General features: G+C 34.3%; 1 protein-coding gene across 3 annotated transcripts in view; it reads left to right on the forward strand.

Moving 5' to 3' along the window:
- NRPC1 (nuclear RNA polymerase C1) overlaps positions 1–19977 on the forward strand; it is a 309786-nt gene that overhangs the window by 30164 nt on the left and 259645 nt on the right. For all 3 annotated transcript variants that reach the window (XM_089800899.1, XM_089800897.1, XM_089800898.1), the window contains exons 4-8: positions 12518–12664; positions 12861–13020; positions 13853–14052; positions 14163–14269; positions 14443–14542. In XM_089800899.1, the coding sequence (XP_089657025.1) occupies positions 12518–12664; positions 12861–13020; positions 13853–14052; positions 14163–14269; positions 14443–14542 (714 nt within the window). The remainder of the gene's footprint in view (positions 1–12517; positions 12665–12860; positions 13021–13852; positions 14053–14162; positions 14270–14442; positions 14543–19977) is intronic.

The raw sequence follows: 19977 nt of genomic DNA on the forward strand, positions 1-19977 counted from the left end.
GAAGATGGTTACTGGTTTACCTAAACTAAATAAAGACCACTCAAGCATATGCAAAGGATGCGCTTTGGGTAAGATCACCAAAAGTCCATTTCATGATAGCACTAAAAAAACTAACAATGTTTTGGAATTAATTCATTCAGATTTATGTGGACTTACGTCTATTCCTTCTCTTGGAGAATTCTGGTACTATATTTTGTTCATAGATGACTTCTCTAGGAAAACATGGATTTACTTCTTAAAGTGCAAAGAATCAAAAGAAATCCTTAAGAGATTTGAAGAATTCAAAACATTAACTGAAAACTTATTAGGACATAAAATTAAATTTCTTAGAACTGATAATGGAGGTGAATACACCTTAGATTTGTTTAAAAGATTTTGTAAAGAAATAGGAATGAGAGGGAGTATACTGTTTCTTATAATCCAGAGCAAAACAGGGTAGCAGAAAGAATAAGACAATTATAGAAGCTGCTAGAGCTATGATATTTGATCAGAATTTAGAATATTTTCTTTGGGCAGAAGCTTCTTGTTCTGCTGTGTATATTCAAAATAGAAGCCCTCACTCCTACCTTAGAGATAAAACTCCTGAAGAAGTCTCTACTGAGGTTAAACTCAATATAAGTCATCTATGGATGTTTGCGTGCCCTCTATTTGTCCATATTTCTAAAGAGAAAAGAACTAAGTTAGAACCCTCCCAGAAGAAAGGTATTTTTGTAGGGTATAGTGAAACATCTAAAGCATATAGGATTTTCTTATTTGGACAGAAAAATATTGAACTTAGTAGGGATGTAATTTTTGAAGAAGATCTAGCATTCAATTTGAGCCCTAAGTTCTGAAGAATCCTTTTGTTTACCTAATTTTGAAAGAAATACTGAGTAGAGAGTCTCAGAGGGAGAACATGGAAGAAATTGAAGATGAAATTCAAAACCTAAATTTTGGAGAAACTCAAAATTCAAAGAAAAGACCACTTTGGACCATTAAAACAGTCAAGGAAGCACAAAACTTTGCTGCACCTTCTGGAACAGTTAGAGAAAGCAAAAGACTCAAAAGATTTTCTAGTTATACAACAAACATGAATGATTTTTAAAAAAACAAAACCAACCAATCCTTTAGATGCTATTAAACATACAGCTTGGAAAGAGGCTATGACAAAAGCATACCAATCTACTATGAAGAATGATGTTTGGGAAATCGTTTCAAGACCTAAAGGAAAATCTGTTATTTCTTCCAACTGGATATTTAAAATAAAGCATGCTGCTGACGTTAGTATTGAGAAATATAAAGCCAGATTTGTAGATAGAGGATTTTCTCAAAAAGTAGAGATTTTGACTATGAAGAAACTTTTGCTCCTGTTGCTAGATATACCTTTGTAAGAGCAGTCCTAGCCATTGCAACATTGAAGGGATGGGAAGTACATCAAATGAATGTAAAAACAACATTCCTAAATGAAAGGATTACAGAAGAAGTATATTTGGAGCAACCTGAAGGATTTGAAACTTACGATCCTAACATTTTTTTGCAGGCTCAAGAAAGCTCTCTATGGGCTTAAGCAGGCTCCAAGGGCTTGGTATGAAAGAATTGACAAGTATCTCACTGGCTTAGGATTCTTCAAAAATGAAGCTGATCCATATTTATATTATAAAAGGGATAAAAGATGATATGGTAATTTTGATATTGTATATTGATGATTTACTAATAGCAGGTGATGATCATCTCATAGATCAATGCAAGAAAGATCTAATTAGAGAGTTCAAGATGAAAGACTTGGGACTCCTTCATTACTTCCTAGGACTGGAAGTTCGACAGAATTTAGACAACATTATACTTAATCAAGGGAAGTATACATCAGATATTTTTGTAACAAACGAATTTTCATAACCAATTTTTAGACACCTAAAGATCTAATATCTTCTAACTTTATAAGTAACCGATTCCATTTCACATGACAATGACTTCTTTTGACAATAACAGAAAATAACTGTATTAATATTCTGTAAAAACGACTAATACTAATCGAATTGTATTTTCATGTTCAGTTGATATAATGAGAAATATATACATTGTAAACAATTCAACCATTCCTAACTGAAATCATGTTCAGCTGAAAAATAAAACAACAACTATCTTTCTTAATTGAAAGTATGCATATTCTTATTCAAATTCAGGTGGCAATTAACTACTCTAATTGAGATAAAAGACTATCTAATTATTCATGTTAAAAGATTAACGAGTAAAAGAGTGAAAAACATACAGTATTAACAGAGGATCCTTTATTTGGTTGTGCAAGCTTTGGCATTGGTGAGAGGAGAAGCATTGACATAGGCTTAACTTTCCAACTTCAGACCATACTTATCCCCACACATCCTAACATATTAGAACGGCCCTCCATACCTTGAGATCGGGCTTGGGATGTTTTTTAGGCTAGCCATTTGAGCTACTGGGTGGTTTGAGTGCCCAATTAGTTATACCTATATAACTGACATATACGAACATCAAGTGATCTTAGAATTGGCACATATGCTTATAAACTACCTTGGCCAAGGATTTCTGATGGGTGCATGGACTTGATCACCACCACTCGACTTGACAATAGATTCCATTACAGGGACAAGCATGAGCTATTAGGCATTTCATTTCTTAGATATTCATATTTGATTCCATTCTTGGTTCTTGTAGGTTAACTCCACCTCTTCACCATTTCATGGATTTTTTGCCAGTGAATCCTAGTTGCCTGAGAGATTATGATCATTCTATTTTATGTACACCTCTTCACCATTTCATGCCTTCATTGCTGGTGAATCCTAGGTGTTTGTAAGATTATGAACATTCTATTTTTATTTACACCTCTTCACCATTTCATGGCTTCATTGTCGATGAATCCTAGGTGTTAGAGAATCTAAGAGTATTCTGTTTTTTGTTTCGGGGATTATGATAGCATGGTTATTGATGATGGTTCATATAATCATTTAAGGTTCCTACAACTACCATTTGATTTCATAAATGATGTTTCAAACACAATGATAATACTAAGATCTTCAATGAAATTCCATGAAATGGAAAAGACCAACAACAAGGTATTATGTAATAATCTCAGTCCTAACATTGTATAGCCGGCTACAGTCGGACTTATACTCAGAAAAGAAAGAATTATGAGATACAAATGCATGTATTCATGACCTGAGATTGTGCTTGAGGTTTTGTTTGGACGTGGCTCCTCCCATCCTCGGCTGGAACTCCTGTTTGGCTATTTGTTTCGCCTACTTGATTGAGGCTCGATTTGCAGATTGCAAACGTTGGTGGAATAAGGGAAGAACAAAATAGTACTAGTTTGTGTAGACAGAAAGAATGTTTTCGGCTAGGAATGAATGCACTCGGCTTGAATGGAAAACGTAGCAGACTTTGGAAGAGAGATGCCGTCTTGGTTGATTCACGACTTCTCTTAAAGGCTAGCCGTGGCTCCTCGGCTTCTATCAGTTATCAAGAAGTTCATTCGAATTCCCAAACATTAATTCGATTTGAACAATGAAGAAGATGAAGAGGGAAAAGAAATAAAGAAAAATGAGGAGTTGAAGAGTTATAATTTTATTTTATTATTATTATAATACATTCTTATATACGTTCACATAAGTATATCGATGAGGTGACTTCATTAGATTATGTTACTTTAATTTATTGGTGCCATTTCATTTTTATATTTAGGTGTTCATATGTAAGTATTTATTATAATGATATGATAAAAACTATTAAACAAATCTCTTGAGGTATGTATTATATATTAAGTTAGTTTATTTTATATTTATTCTATATTGTTTCCTTAATAGCTCATGCGGGTCCCGTACTGTAACCTGCGGTCAAGTCATCGTATCCCTTCCAAGGAAGTCTAAGGTCATACCTGTCTATCCCGATGACTAAACCAAACAAACATCCCATTTCGATGATCCTGTTTAGCAATGCTTCCCCTCTCTTCAATCTTCTCCTGCAATCACCCATAAAAAACACTTTTGCCATAATAATAATTCCATAGTAATTCAAAATAAAACATATTAATTGCTATTTTAAATCAAACAATTGCTAATCATCTAATAATAGTAATAGATTACTGACCATTTCATCAACAATTAGTACAACGTATATAACTAACTCATTTCACATGATCATGAAAAGAAATAATTCATTATCGACCATATCATCAACAGTTAGTACAACGTATATAAATAACTAACTCATTTCATATGATTATGAAAATAAATAATTTGTTAAACCAACAGTTATGATCAAATTAAAAATTAGGGCAAAATTTGGGATGTAACAATTTTGAAGAGATTTGGAATGTGGAATTGCAAGTTTATGTCTTCTCCAATGGAGACTAATCTACATAAACTTAAAGAAGCAGCAACAAAATCACCTTCCATAGATTCTACTCTCTATAGACAGATGATTGGGTCCCTTATGTACTTGGTAAATACAAGACCTGATATTCGCTATGTTGTTAATGCCTTAAGTTAGTTTATGTGTGAGCCAAAGGAGATTCACCTAGTTGCAGTAAAACACATTATGAGATACTTACAAGGCACTCTTAATCTTGGGCTCAAATATGAGAAAGTTAACTTAGATTTACATGGATTCACTGACTTAGATTGGGGTGGAAGTGTTAAAGACAAAAAGAGTACTTCAGGATGTTATTTCAATTTAGGATCAGCAATGATATCATGGATATGCAAAAAATAGTCTTTAGTAGCACAAAGCTCCACAAAAGCTGAATAAATTGCAGCAGCGATGGCTTCTCGAGAAGCAGTTTGGCTGAGGAAGTTACTTGTGGGATTATTTGGTCAACCCATGAGTCCTATGATTATTTTGTGTGATAATCAGAGTTCTGAAAGATTTTTGATGGATCTCTTTTGCTGACCTACTGTAATTTTATTATTTTTTAAAATTTGTTTTCCCTGTTTATTAAAATTTTCTTGCAGAGCTAGACGGAAATTGCAGAAGTGTTTGATCGTTTTATGTTTTTGATGATTTTGCAATAAGTAATAACAGAAGTACAATAACATGAACTAGTTTTGAAAATGTATTCCAAATACAACCAAAGCAATTTGGCTTCAAGCAGATTTTATAATATAAAGCCTAATTTGTAACCAGATGAAGATTTACAATAATATCCAGATGATTACAACCAAGGATAAATCCAACATGAAGGCGTGAAGGAGAAATATGAGCCCAGAAGGAAGCTACGGCCAGTTTCTAGCGCTCAAATGCTGCACATGGGAAAGAATATGGCTGCTAGGTGTTGCTGTACAATTGCAAAGTGCCCACACGTGGATAGAATGCCCAAATCCTAGCTCAAACTTTGACTCAATACTGCATTCCCTAGAAGAAACAATGCACAATCTCCAAGATGCTTCTGACTGCAACGAATCCAAAGCACTATTTTGGGGGCTACGTCCCAAATAGGCAAAGCAAGTGGGGTTGGCGTCCCAAGTGTTGAAAGCTCAATCAGGGCCCGAATCACAAATCCAAGATGTAATATATGTTAATAATGCCTTAGAACTTTGTCTTTACCTCCTTATAACCCACCATACTTAGCTCGAACACTAATAGTGTCTCCATGTGGCGTTGGGTTATAAAATAATATATTTTTCATTTTTTAACTGGTGAAGTATCCAGAAAATGACCTTTTCCCAATAGAAAGAAATCCGTTCATCGAAATGCTCTGAGTCAAAAGAGAAATATTTAGAAAATTTCAAAATCTTTCCAACGAGCTATTACACCAAGGGATATGCATCCAGATGAGGCCAAAAACCCCTTATTACTCCAAAATGGCTATAACTTAGCCTTATTTAATTATTAAATGCTAACTTAGGAAATATTAAAAATATAACCCAAGTAGCTACAAAATGCCCCAACGACACCACAAACCATGAAATCATCCTGTCATCTGTTTGTGATTGAAGTCGGAAATCAAGGATCCATTGGCAATCTCATCCCTAAAATCTAGGGATGCTCCTAAAACTTAGGAAACAAACCCTATTCCTTTGAAATTGAACTCAAGGAATCATCTCATGGAGATCCAACCTTGGGCATGACCATCCCTCCTAAAAAGTAGGAATAACCCCATAATTTTAGGAACTGCCTCTTAAAAACAAGGAATGTCTCCAAACTAAACAACAATTGCCAGAACACCAAATTCCCAACACTGTATAACCATGCTAGGTCTCTATCCAACCTTGTCAGCCTACAAGACCCCATAATAAGCTGACTCACAAATCTCTGCTAGACAGAGTTAAAGAGGGAACACGACAAGTTCCATCAAGTTTCAGTGACTCTAGTTTTTCATGACAGGTCCAAGCATATTGAAATTCTTTACTATTATGTAAGAGATATGATAGACAGGAATACTGTAAATTAGAATACATTTGCACTGCAGATCAGACAACAAATATTCTCTCCAAACCTCTCTCTAGAGTGAAGATAGATCAGTTCAAGAAAAGACTTGGTATGGTTGAATTGTAATTCATTTATATTCTTTAAATTATTAATAAAATAATTTTATTGTCAAGCTATTGACAGTTATGGGCTCTACCATTTGTATTCATTATTTAAGAGGTGACGATCTTTGAGATAATGAACACTTGTATAAAAGACATTATGAGAGATGACAATCTCTTAGATAATGTGCTAAACGCTAGAGTTCTACTGTAGGATCTAGATGAGTTCAAGATCACATTGTGATGTAGACATTGCTATGTCTACAAGTCACAATTTGGATAAAGGAAGAATTTTATTATTCTCCGGAGTTTATCCTGTGTTCTGGTAGATCTTAACTCGGGATCATGTTGTGATATAGGAATACCAGTATCTATGAGTCACAACTTGGATAAATGAAGAATTTAATTATTCTTCGGATTTATCCTGTATATTGTATTCTTTGCAATACTGTTATCACTAATAGTAGTGATTTGTCATATCATAGGTTTAGTAATATGACATTATATCATGTGTTCTATGATACCACATGCTAAGAAGATTCAGATAGATATAGAGTATCAATTCTTGCTTGTTCATCTTTATTGATGTTGCTAGATATGATATCTCTCAGTATGATTATCAAGTTAAGAGGGAGTGTTAATTTTGTAACTTGCAATCATGTTGATCTGATAACAGATCGGTCTGATCTGATCTTGCAGTGATAAATACTGATCTAAAGTCATTGCATTATCCTCTTAAGGATATCAATGCGAATCCTTGTATGTTAGTTTAAATCTAACTAGAACTCCTTTGATTTAGTTTGTGGTTAAACTTGTTAATTACATGGAAAGTCACCGACTTCTAGAGATGAGGCAAAGTAGACTTTGGAAGGGACACGTCCTTACATGTCCCTTGATTTCTATATTTATTAAGGTTATGGTTGAAGTCTAAGAGCACACAAAAGAACAATGAAGTCTACTTTTTAGTCAATACTGCCCAAATACAACTTGTAGAAGAAAAAGACAGTTCCAGATTTATATTTCTAAATTCATTCAAGACAGTACTTTAAAGTTATCTACAACAAGTTCAAAGGAGGCATAGGAGGTATAATCTAAGTTTGATTCAGTTAAAGAATTTGCAGAAACTTTACAATATTATGGTGACACCATACTTTTCATACTTATGTGCGCTCGCGCACACACACACACATATTGAAATGATGATAATGCCAACATAAACCATTTAAAGGTATGTATCTTGATTATGTTTAAATGTTCAATGTTTTATTGATTGTCCAATAGCTCATGCATGTCCAATGTATGTACCTTGTTATGCAGTCGCTAGGTCCTTACCAAGATAGTGAGAGGTCATACATGTCGATTAGACAAATGGACTAAGGTAGTGCCCCATTGTGTAGATCTCGTTAAGCAATGCTTCCCTCCTTTGTCTGCTCCTGCAACCACCCGTGCAACATTTTTCACAATAATAACTAGTTCCTATGATAAATCCATATCAACATATAACCTAGATAGTAGTAAAGAAATTAGTTAATAACCATCATTCAGAAAACAAACAACTGCTAACTACCATCATCAACATATGACAAGTAATGGTTAACTAGCATCATCAATAAACGGTTATACCCAATAGTTGATAATAACCAATTTCATATGAAATAACAGTTACATATAACTATCCTTTTCACATGAACAGGGAAAACCAATAGTTTTTAACTACTCATCTCAACAGCTATAATAATTTTTAAATAGGTCAAAATTTTGGGATGTAACAATTTGCACCACATTCTCTAATTGTCTAGTCCCACCTCCATGACAACATTCTCCAACATTAATTCCAACATGTGTGCACTTTTCACCTTATTAGAGGCATCAACATATTTCAAAAATACTACATCATCTTGCAAGCAACCACAAAATCTAATAATGGTTCTATTCTTCCCATCTGTCCACCCATCATATAGAATGGTGCAGCCATATTTCCTCCACTCTTTTTTGTTCTTCCACAACTACTCTTGCCCCATCAATGACACTGCCAAGCAACCTAAAAATTAAAGTGAAATCAAGTCTTAGTACACATTTTTGATTTGATAAATAAGAAATACAAAATTAACAATTAAAATATAAAAATGAACTCATGTGGATTTTGATTATTTACCAACCTTCCACTCAAATTCTTGCAAGAAGGGGCCTTGTACCCTTTTCTTAAAATTGTCAGTGCAGTCACCAAATTCAGCCAATAGGGATTATCGACCAATTCATAGGGATATTATTGAAAAACCAAAAATCTACAAATGCAATATCGGTTTGCTCATGCACTTCCTTGTTCCATCCATTGGACTGTAATGATGGTTGTGCTCTAGGTGTGTTCCTGGGCACAAAATAACTGCCTATTCCTAATGTTGATGGTGGTGAAGAACTAGGAGCTCTAGTGGAGGTAGTGAAAGCGGTAAAAGAGACACTATGTTTGTGGATCTGCGGACCACGAAGAGAACCCTCTATGTTCTCAAGTGCTGCTGCTTTTTCAACATCAATAGCAACATCTTGAGTTTTAGCTATGGCTGCCCTCATAGCTTATCTTCCCTTCTCCCTATTCAATTTTTTCTTTTCACTAGCTGCAACCAGGGAATTAATGAAGCTTTTTATTTCTTCAGTTGCTTTGTCATAAGGATTTGAATCATGTCTTCTTATGCTTGCAAGGTGGTATTTGAGGTAGTTTATGCCTCCATAAATTATTTTTTCACTATGAATGTATATCACCTTCCCAAGCTCATCTGGAGCTTTATAGGCATACCTCCATGCTTTGTCTCTTGCATTTCTAGGTCGAGTGCCTATTTATCCAGATGGGCATGGTGTAGGTGGCCACACTTCCTTTGAACTTGCCATGCTTATTTAATGCTTAATAGCTGCCTTACACATAGAAATTTAAAACAAAAATTAATTTTTTTAGAAAAATATGTAAACAAAGTTAGAATTCAGAAATAGAAAGTATTTAAATTAGTTTGATTATTTTTAGACATAATTCAAAGTTAAACATTAACTATACAAAATTGGCTAGGGTTTGTTTTTAAAAAAACAACATATTCTTCAAAAGAACAGTGATAGATTTAAAAAAAATGCATCAAACATAGTATTGAAATCAAAGTAACAAGAATCGGAATCGGATCGAAATCGGCAAGGCCGAATCAAATCGTGAATCGGCCATGAATCGGAATCGAATCGGCCATGAATCGGAAAATTTAAAAAACCCTTGAAATTTAGTGAGTAACTTATTTCATAAACCCTTTATCGCTGATTCGATTCACCGATTCACAAAAAATCGGTTGGCTTGAATCGAATCGCCGAATCGCGTGAATCGCATGAATCGCCGTGATTCTTGGAACTATGATTGAAATACCTTCAAATGATTCAAATTGTTTCTAACCACTTAGGAATGAATTTGAATTCATTTACCTGCAAAAAAAAACAATAGGATGTTTTTTAAAAGTATGAAAAACAAACTCAACAAACCTACCTGGGAATGAGGCTTTTCTTCCAAAACCAGCTGAAATCCACTTGAAATCCACTCGAATCTGCCTTCAATCAGCTAACAAGGGCTTGGAAGCCTTTTTTCTTCTCTACTCAAAGCTCACAGTGCTGCAAAACGAACTGTTAAAATAACAATGATATTTTTGCCCTTTAAATGCTGGAAAGCGAACGCGGGGGCGATTAGTCGGCGAGTTTTTCACAAAAACTTGGTGAGTTTTATCTGGGCCGAGTTGTGAGTTTTTCCACAAAAAACTCTAACTATGCTTAAACTGTTGAATAACAAGGAAGATGAACATATGCAAGAGGCAAGTACTGCAAGTTTTGTGTGAAACTCTTGATCTCATTGTTGAAGCAATACCAATGGTAATATCTTCTAGATTGAAGCCAAGATATGCTGCAAGAATGCACAAGTAGATTGAAATAATGCTGGACACTGGTATAATATTGATGGTAGGTACAAGTGATTGGGTGTCTCGAGTGGTAGAAGCACACAAGAACATCCGAGATAAGGTAAAGGTAGGTGTAGACTTTTGAATTCAATGCATTAATAAATAAAGAACCATTTGCTTACTATTCAAAAACATTTTTGGAAGAAGCAAAATGTGCAAGTTTATTAATCTTTAGATGTTCTTTTAGCGAATAAAAAAATCAAAATGGGGTGAAAGAGAATGCTAAAAGCCACGAATGTATTGGAATTTGTAACAAATGCATGTAATAGAATGACATTATGGTTGTATGTTGAACCAGAAACATTCTATAAAATATATCCATATTAATAGAATGCAGTTTGTGTGTATAACAACAACTGAAGAAAATGTCAAAAAAAGATCTAAATATTTCTTGGATGGTTGGTGTATTCATGGAATTCTGGATGACATTGTGTTATCTCATGTTAGAATGCAAGCCTATCTTGTCATGTCCTACTATTAGGCTCGATGTTAAAATTCAGTACATGGTACATGTGTTCTGCACTCTCCGGTGTGAAACAAATTGTTTAACATTCAATCAAACCTGTAATTCCAAGTTCATAAACCTGCATACACAAACTTCTGAAAATACAAACAATATAACAATACCAAATTTAGAATTTTACCATTGCTGGAATGCATAATTTATTTTTTAGCACAGAAGATAAAGACTCCCAAGGTCATAAATTTAAAATAATTCATCTTCTTGGTGATTTAAAAATTGTAACGAAGTAATTAATTTTTAGTTTTGTCTTTCATTATAAAAAACTTCTAAATATTATGCTAGCTGCCCAGAATAAAATTAAGAAAACAGTGACTAATGTAACTCAAAAGCAATGCCTAAAAGAAACCTATATGAGCACCTAAATATAAAATAATTCTGTCCTATCAGCAGTTTTGATGGATGAAAATTGTCATAAAATCTGCACCCAAACTAAATTCAAAAGCATCCAGTTGAGGAGAAAAAAATCACTTAAAAATAAAATCTGATTTTTCTAATATGCTGCACTCAACAACACCAAGCAACAACAAAGTTACAGTTCCATTTTGCAAGGAATGCATTCCCCATCAACCCCATTGCCACTTTCAGTATTTCAAACTTCCCTTGATAGGAGCTTTATTGAAATTTCATTATTCTGCAACTTGCTCATTCTAAAAAATATATCAAAGAATGATCGCTCCCTTCTGAATCTGTCCATAAGAAAAGGTTAATGAATATCTATTTGCGTGGAGCTGTCATGAAACATTAATTATTCTCAGATAGCCTGATTCAAATCTAATTAATACAGTATACTATTCCAGGCTTCAACATCCAATGAGTAAATTCTGATATTGAAATGCAAAGCTAGTTAACTTCACAACTAACATAAATAGCTACTTGTTCACTGCTTTAGCAGAATGTAATGCTACAGCTGTCTATTTCTTGATGCACTGGGATATCATCCCCACCTTTAAGCTGAAGTTAAAGGCTGAATTGCTCTTCCTAGAAGAAGCATTGCCTACCCAATTTGAATACACAAAGTCTTGCAACACTAACTCTTTTTTCTCCAACATACTTACAATCCATAATGAATTGTGTGCAAGTATTGCAGCACATGTTTTAGTCCAACGAACTTGCCTTGGCTCAATCATAAACTGACTTAATATTTTCATTGCAAAAAAAAATACTAGGTCTAATATTTACTAAATAGATCACAGAAACTATCAGCTTCCTGCATACAAAATGGATTCACCATATCTGCTTCTAAATCTATGGTCAACTTTAGATTTGGATCAATTGGAGTAGCAAGGGGCTTACTTTCAAGTTCATTAAATACACTGTTCTTGTGTTCAAGTTATTGTAATTCATTCCTGTTTTTTTCACTAAAACAGTATAAAAAGTATTTAAGAAAAGAAGGAATTACTCTAATGGATTTGTGTGCAGTTAACATAAAAGCATCTAATTTTCATAGTATTATTGAAATTTTTGATTGGAAGGTCCCTGTGATTTCAGTTTTCAGCGTTTTCTAATGAAGCTGTAACTAAGGTGTTCATCGTTTTCAGGGTGCCCCAAATAAAGGAATATGCTCAACTTGCCATGGGAAGTTTGCAGATTGTCCAGGCCATTATGGTTATATAAAGCTTGCTCTTCCCGTCTTTCATATTGGCTATTTCAAAAATATTGTCAATATTCTTCAATGTATTTGCAAGGTAGGGAAAGCAATTCTTGAATGTTCTAGGGTTTAGGCTAATCTTAAGTTAGACCCAGTAGGTTGACTTTGTATCCAGGCATAAATTTTGCATCAAAATTTGGTTCTACTCATTGCTGTTGACTGGAAAGACAGGTTCAGGGATTTATTTTCGTATTCACAAAAAAATGAAATTCATTTATTCTGTGTTTCTCTAGTCTTGTGCCCGAGTTCTTTGTCCAGAAGATGAGCGCATAATATTCCTAAAACGGATGAGAAATCCAAGAGCTGAGGTGTTGCAGAAGCGTGCTATGTTGAAGAAAATAACTGACCGATGCAAACGTGTTCATACCTGTACCTACTGTGGAGATTATAACGGTTAGTTTCTTATGTTGAAGGTTGAAGAAAAATTTCTAGGTTTTTGAATTTTTTTCTTGCATGTGATAACAGATGGTAGCTTATATATGAAAGTTCTTGTTAAAGTATCCGATTCTTCAAATTTAAGTTATCATGGTAGTGGGTTGAATCAGAAGATCATTTATACTGAGTGGAGCGTTTCTTGAGATATATATTGGCATTTGACCATCTTTATATGAGTGGAGGTTTCTTGAGATATGTATTGGCATTTAACTATCTGTTGTAACTATTGTTCACGGTTGGCTGCGGAACACTAGGAAGAATAGGATATATTGTATTTGTATTATTACCTTAAGGATACCAATACATAACTTAAGATGTGAGAAACTGATGTGGTATAATACAAAACTAACAGTTTTATTTTTGAATGTGCTTTCCTTTCTCTTCATATGCTTTTGATGATCTTCATAAGATTGTTAAACCAGGGCAAGATTTGTATAATATATTCTATTTTGTCAACCACTTTGCTAACATAATGGAATATCCCTGTAGCTTTCTAGTATTTTTTCCTAAACTTCTACTGACCAATTCTAGGTGTTCAATTTGTGAATCTTTGAAGTTTTATATTACCTTCTCAGAGCAATGTCATCCTAGTATATTGTGTCATTTCCTGATGATTCAAACAATAATAAATTACAGTTTTTAGATTTTTTAATTCAATGCTTGGCCATTTTACTGTAGTTTGTCTTGTCATTTCTGTGGAGATACATGTTGTGCAACAGTGACGAGATACGGATTTTGGTCTTTCACAAACATGATCCCAGTCTCTAAAAACATTCTTAGTTTAATGCAGGAACGGTGAAGAAGCTTACCTCAACATTGCGTATAACCCATGAAAAATACTCAAAGGCACCTGATGTCAGAAATGAATTCCATTTAGAATTAAGTGAAGCAGCAAAACAAAACAAGGAAATCAAAGCATTCATAAACAAAGTTCAGGATGACCTTATTCCTACTAAAGTTCTTGACCTTTTTGAAAGGATGACAGATGAGGTACAGAGAATTAATTCTTTTTGGGTAATATTCTTATATATACCAATGTTGTGAAGAAAAATGAAATAAATGGTTCATTGTTGTTTAACAGGATTTGTTTGTTATGGCAGGACTGTGAAGTTTTATATCTCTTTGACAGGCCGGAAAAGCTTATAGTAACACATATGGCAGTTCCACCTGTGGGCATTCGTCCTTCAGTTGTCACAGATGGTGGAAGGTCTGAATGTAATGTGGATTCGGTGTTTTAACAAATGAATAAATGGCAGAATTTCGCTCCTCCTTAATATGTTGCTTTCACTGCACCAAGGGATAACTTTGAAGCTCTTGTTACATTGCACATACACACTTTATAATTATTGGTTCCAATTCTAAATCTCATATATGTTGCAGCAATGAAGATGACATTACGATGAAGTTATCACATATAATGAGCAGTAATTTAGCATTGCACGCACACCTGGAAAGTGGGAGTCCCCCAGATAAATTTATGGTAAGTAATTAGTGCCCAATAAATTTGTATATGGACAGAATTTCTCCTGTAATTTTTCTACGCTTCCACTTCTAGTTTGAGTCGAGAAGCGTAGTCTGCATAAGGATTACCTCCCACCTCAACCTGGTGGGTTGAGGGTGATTGCCACAGCAGTACTTGAGCTCAATAAATCTCTTGTGATCTCATTCAGCGATACCCACAATGCATACAAGATTGATGAACTAGATATGCTTATAAACACAAGGCATTCTCTATGTTTGGCCTGGAATCTTCTTAGGTGGCTGGGGCAGGGAAATGGGCTAGGATTTATAAAATACTAACTGTTATCAAATGATAAGGTGTAAATCAGTACCATACTGGAGGTGAATTCTGCTTCCAGTTTCACACACACAAATAATATTAGCCATCAAGAGATTTTGTTGCATTGAAAGATAGGCTGGTATCAAAATAAGTAGAGGTGTTTTATGTTATAAGTCAATGTTGTATATGACCCTGTTGAGCTTTTTCTTATTTCTAGGGTATAGAATAGAAAATAACTGAGGATCAGCACAAGGACAATGGTATTCTCACCTAATCCTATTCTCTCTCTTTGTACAATCGCAAAAAGGTCAATATTAATGTAATGCCTACACCCATTTTAGAGGAACAATATAAAAAATCTCGTTGACTTGATAAATAATTCATCAAAACAGAAATAACTTGCCTGGTCTAATATTTAAATTAGGTAAATAATCCTAGAGTTATACGTTTAGTCTTTATTCTGTTTTGTTTTGGAATCTGAACATTCATCTAGGTGATTAACTGAATAGTTATTCAATTTTAAATAATATTTAATTGCATCTCCTTTTGGAGCAATGAATAAAATTTTGGGTTTGCAATTTTGTTTTTCCATTTTATTCGTTTTCAGCTTTGCAGTGCATTCCCAGTGGAGTTGTTAGTAGAGCCAGATTTTTCATTTATTTATTTTCCATTTTTCTAAATAAATTACTCTGCAGTCTCCGGCTTGAAATATTTTTCTCTCCTTCAAAAAGATCACACATTTTTATTTATGTCCTGGGCATTAGAAGCAGTTTCAGCAGACCAAGGTCAAAGGCTCAGTTCATCAACTTGTTACCGCTTTCAGCAACCTGCCCTACCATTTATTTGCATGTGTTGAAGCATAGTTTTGTGTTCATTTTCCATTTTTCTTGCAAATCCTTTAACTGACATGTTGTCTATGTATGTTCCACATGTTTCTGTATAAACCAAGTTTGTCTAGAAGGATTTTGCTCTTTACACTTAGTTTATTGGGTTCTTTGTTATTGTTGTGATCCTGTCTAAAACTTGTATCCCTGCAAGAATCTTGACTTAGCTTGTGGCTCTGTCATGTCCCTTTTGTCAAAATCAGAAGAAATATTGTTTTCTCAAGGAGTCGTCAGAGCTTGGGGTTGGGACTACTGCTTGACTCATGCCTTGGAGGCATTGGTGTTCAGAGTGCTGCTTGATGCATACCAAAGAGTTGTTGGAGGTTGGGGGCGAGAACACTGCATGGCTTATGTCAGAAAACTTCTTGGTGTTGAGGACAAGAGATACTTCTCGATCTATGCCAAAGACCCATTGGAATTCAAGGGACAAGCTTATGGAGATGTTGGAGATTGGATAAGTTTCTTGAAGCATGCCAAAGACACTATGGAAGATTGGGATTGGACATGCTGCATGACATATGCCAAAAACCTATCTAGTGTTGAGGGTCAGGCGTGTCACATGACTCATGGCGAAACTATGTAACGTGTATGGGCTTAGAGATACCTCTTGATCTATGCATGCCAAAGAGCTACCGAAGGTCAACGATCGAGGTTTTGGCTTGACAAATGCAAAAGATCAAAAGGGAATGGGAAGTTCAAAACTCTAATTAGAAACCTCTATAAGGCTTGTAAGATTAACTTGTGATGTGACTTGTAGAATTCTAATTTGGGTCTTGGTGCCATCTTGGGTATAGGTTGACTTGTTTGGTTTTTTGTATGAGGAGCTTATAAAATTAGGAAAGTATTATAACTGTGAGTAATCATGTTATGTTATTCTATCTATTGAAAACTTGTAATCAAGTATTTCTATGGATGAGGAGAATACATTCAATGGATGAAAATCTATTGGTTGCAAGAATCAAAGAATGAAAATCATGTGGTGCTTAGAGGACGTGCTCACTTAGGGATTACATTGAAGCTCGAAGGATTCACATGAGATTTTAGTGAGCCAATATGATTTTTTTTATCGGTAAAAGAAAACCAAGCCTTAGGTTTGCACACATTTTAGTTTGACTAGGATTTTGAACCTAGTCCAAACTAGGAGGGATTACAAATAAGGAGTCGTGTTCCCAAATGAACATAGCACTTCAATGGAAAGACCCATTAACAAGTCACTGCATCAAGTATTTTTATTTGTTCTACTCTTAGCTTGTGAGTGGAGGAGCATATAAAAAGATCCATCCTTCTTTCTCTTTTTATCTCTCTTCCCTTTCACAACTTCCCATCCTTCCTCCAGCTTTGTAGCTTCCTTCTACAATGCCATTGCAACATCAAAGGAATCCCTTTGCCTCCCCAAGATCACTTGAACACTTTCCTTGATTTATCTTGCTCTATTGTTGCTGCAATCAACTCCTCCGCTACCTTTATCATTTAAACTATTCCTTCTAAAGCCTTTGAGCTTGAGAGGTATTTTCCCGTCATATCCAAATTTTGCGAACAAGCTTGTTTAGACTTTGCCATCCTTGCCGAACAATTGACAACTATTACCACCTTTGTCTTAACACCAATTAAACTAGGAGGGACTACAAATAGGGAATCGTGTTCACAAATGTACATAGCACCCCAATGCAAATACCCATTATCAAGTCATTGCATCAAGTATTTTTATTTGTTCTACTCTTGGCTTGTAAGTGGAGGAGCATATCAAAAGATCCATCCTTTTTTGTCTTCTTATCTCTCTTCCCTTTCAAAACTTCCCATCCTTCCTCCAGCTTTGGAGCTTCCTTCTGCAATATCATTGCAACATCGAAGGAATCCTTCGCCTCCCCAAGATTACTTGAACCCTTTCCCTGATTTTATCCTACTCTATTGTAGCTGCAATCAACTCCTCCACTACCTTTTTCACCTATACTATTCCTTTTTAAGCCTTTGAGCTTGAGAGGTATTTCCCCTTCATATCTAAATTTTGTGAGCAAGCTTTGCCATCCTTGCCCAACCAACAACTATTACCACCTTTGTCTTAACACCATCCAAGGCATTTTAGGGACCTTTACTAGATGTCCCTTAGCAACTCCCTTTTCCTTATCAATCTTTGAAGATTCCCTTTCCCTTTTCTATGGACCTCCTTCCACCAAGTTGCTTGCCTTTGATTCTTCCTTTTTGACACATTGAGCATCCACATGGCATATCTGAAAGCAACACTTACATTTGAATGAGATAAGTGTTAATGTTTATTATAGCTATGGTCGGATTCCTTAAGGCCGACGTGGATAGCATAAAGATTGTGTGAATATAATTATTGATAATATAATTATTATATTGTTAAACAATAATTATTATTATATTGATAATATAATAATTATATTTATTCAGATTTCTTAATCCAAACACAATCTGGGGCCTCATGGCCTTTTACCCATAAAAATAAAATAAAATAAAATTTATTCAGATAATATTAATATTGTATTGATGATATAATTATTTGGCTAATATAATTATTATTGTTATACTTATTGAGATAATATAATTATATATTAATCATATAATTAATTAATATATAATTAAATATAAGAGATAAATATTTTAATAATATTATTATATTGTATAATAAAATAATTATATTATAATATTATTAGGGCCACATGTAAGAATGGTGACCCTTAGTAAAGGGGGACAACTAATATATATATATATATATACATATATATAGTTCCTCTCTTGGTTGTGAAGATACACACATTTGGACAAACTCTTTCTATATATATATATATATATATATATAGGAAGAGTTTCTCTCTTGGTTATATATATATATATATCTATATATATAAATGTAGAAAGAGTTCCTTTCTTCGTTATGAAGATACACACATTGGGATGAACATGGTATTGGAGCAGGTTGCCTCTTAGGCCTATGGGGTTTTACAAAAACATCATTAAAACACGTTACCACAAGAAATTGAAGTATAAATGTGGAGATCACCTTGATAAGCTTTCTTTGTATTCTTCTGAAGACTTGACGAGTATCATTTCTCAGCCTAGCAACTTCCATGGGGAATAAGGAGACTGAGTGACTCAATATATTAAGTAATATTTTTTGAGTTTCATTAGAATATCATTTGGACAGTGAATACATGCTGTATACAATATCGCGCTACAATTCTTGTGAGATTATTTAATGTGATTGAATGTGTATATTATTAAATGGAACATTACTGAAGTTTCATTCATAACTACATATATAAAAGAGAAACACTAACATGAGCAATGATTTGTAATGGGGCAACTTATCTTTGAAAGGAATTGACAAATGTAATGGTACAATTTGTGAGCAGAAGTTGGATGTGCTACCAAAAATCTTTACTCTATGTGCATTGAACAACTTATTTCTTTAGGGTAACCCTTAAATGCAATAGACAAAAGTATTCCTAAAGGCCACAAGAATTTGTTTAACCATATTTCATTCAATAAATAAGATATCGATTAATGAAGTGATGAAATCTTCATAGGCAACAACAATGCCTTGAATTGGAGACTTCCTTTTTGAGCAATGATTGTATTTAAATATTTTTGATCTCCAATAAATAGGGATGAAAGTGGTATTAATTCTAAATAGTGATAACAATTATCATTTATGTTCAAAGGCAACACTTAAAGAAAGAAATAATATTATCAACCAAGGCAATGATTTAGGCATCAGTCTCAGGCTCACACAACCCCCCTTACGGGAAAATATAACATATGAACTGAGATATATCTAATGTAGGTAAAAGCCTAGATGGTTAATCGACAACACATCATTCATTATGGAGAAGCTCTACCTTGGGCGACTAGAGTAATTCAATCAATTGCTAGTCTTGTGAAGAATGCAATAATATTTTTTTGGATTCCACATCTATTCATTGATTGAAGTAGTTAAATTTATGACTCCCGGGAAGATAGAGATTAGAGATTTTCTACAATATTCGGAGAAAGATCGCTAGAGAACGATTAGGGGAATCGTGCATGGATTGATGAGTGAGTCAATTCTATCAATCACAACATCGATATTTGAATCTCCGTGATTGGACATTGGCATAACAATCAAGTATCGAATTTGGGGATAATTAATTTCAGATAGACTACAAAATTCCATTAACATGCATCGACAGAGGCAAAGAGTCTTGGAGTAGTTTTTCCATTACATGGTGGTCTTCCAATATGGGTCTATTG

The sequence above is a fragment of the Cupressus sempervirens genome, chromosome 9 (genome assembly GCF_028749045.1).
Source record: "Cupressus sempervirens isolate cs-2001-9-10 chromosome 9, ASM2874904v1, whole genome shotgun sequence".
NCBI lineage: Eukaryota > Viridiplantae > Streptophyta > Pinopsida > Cupressales > Cupressaceae > Cupressus > Cupressus sempervirens.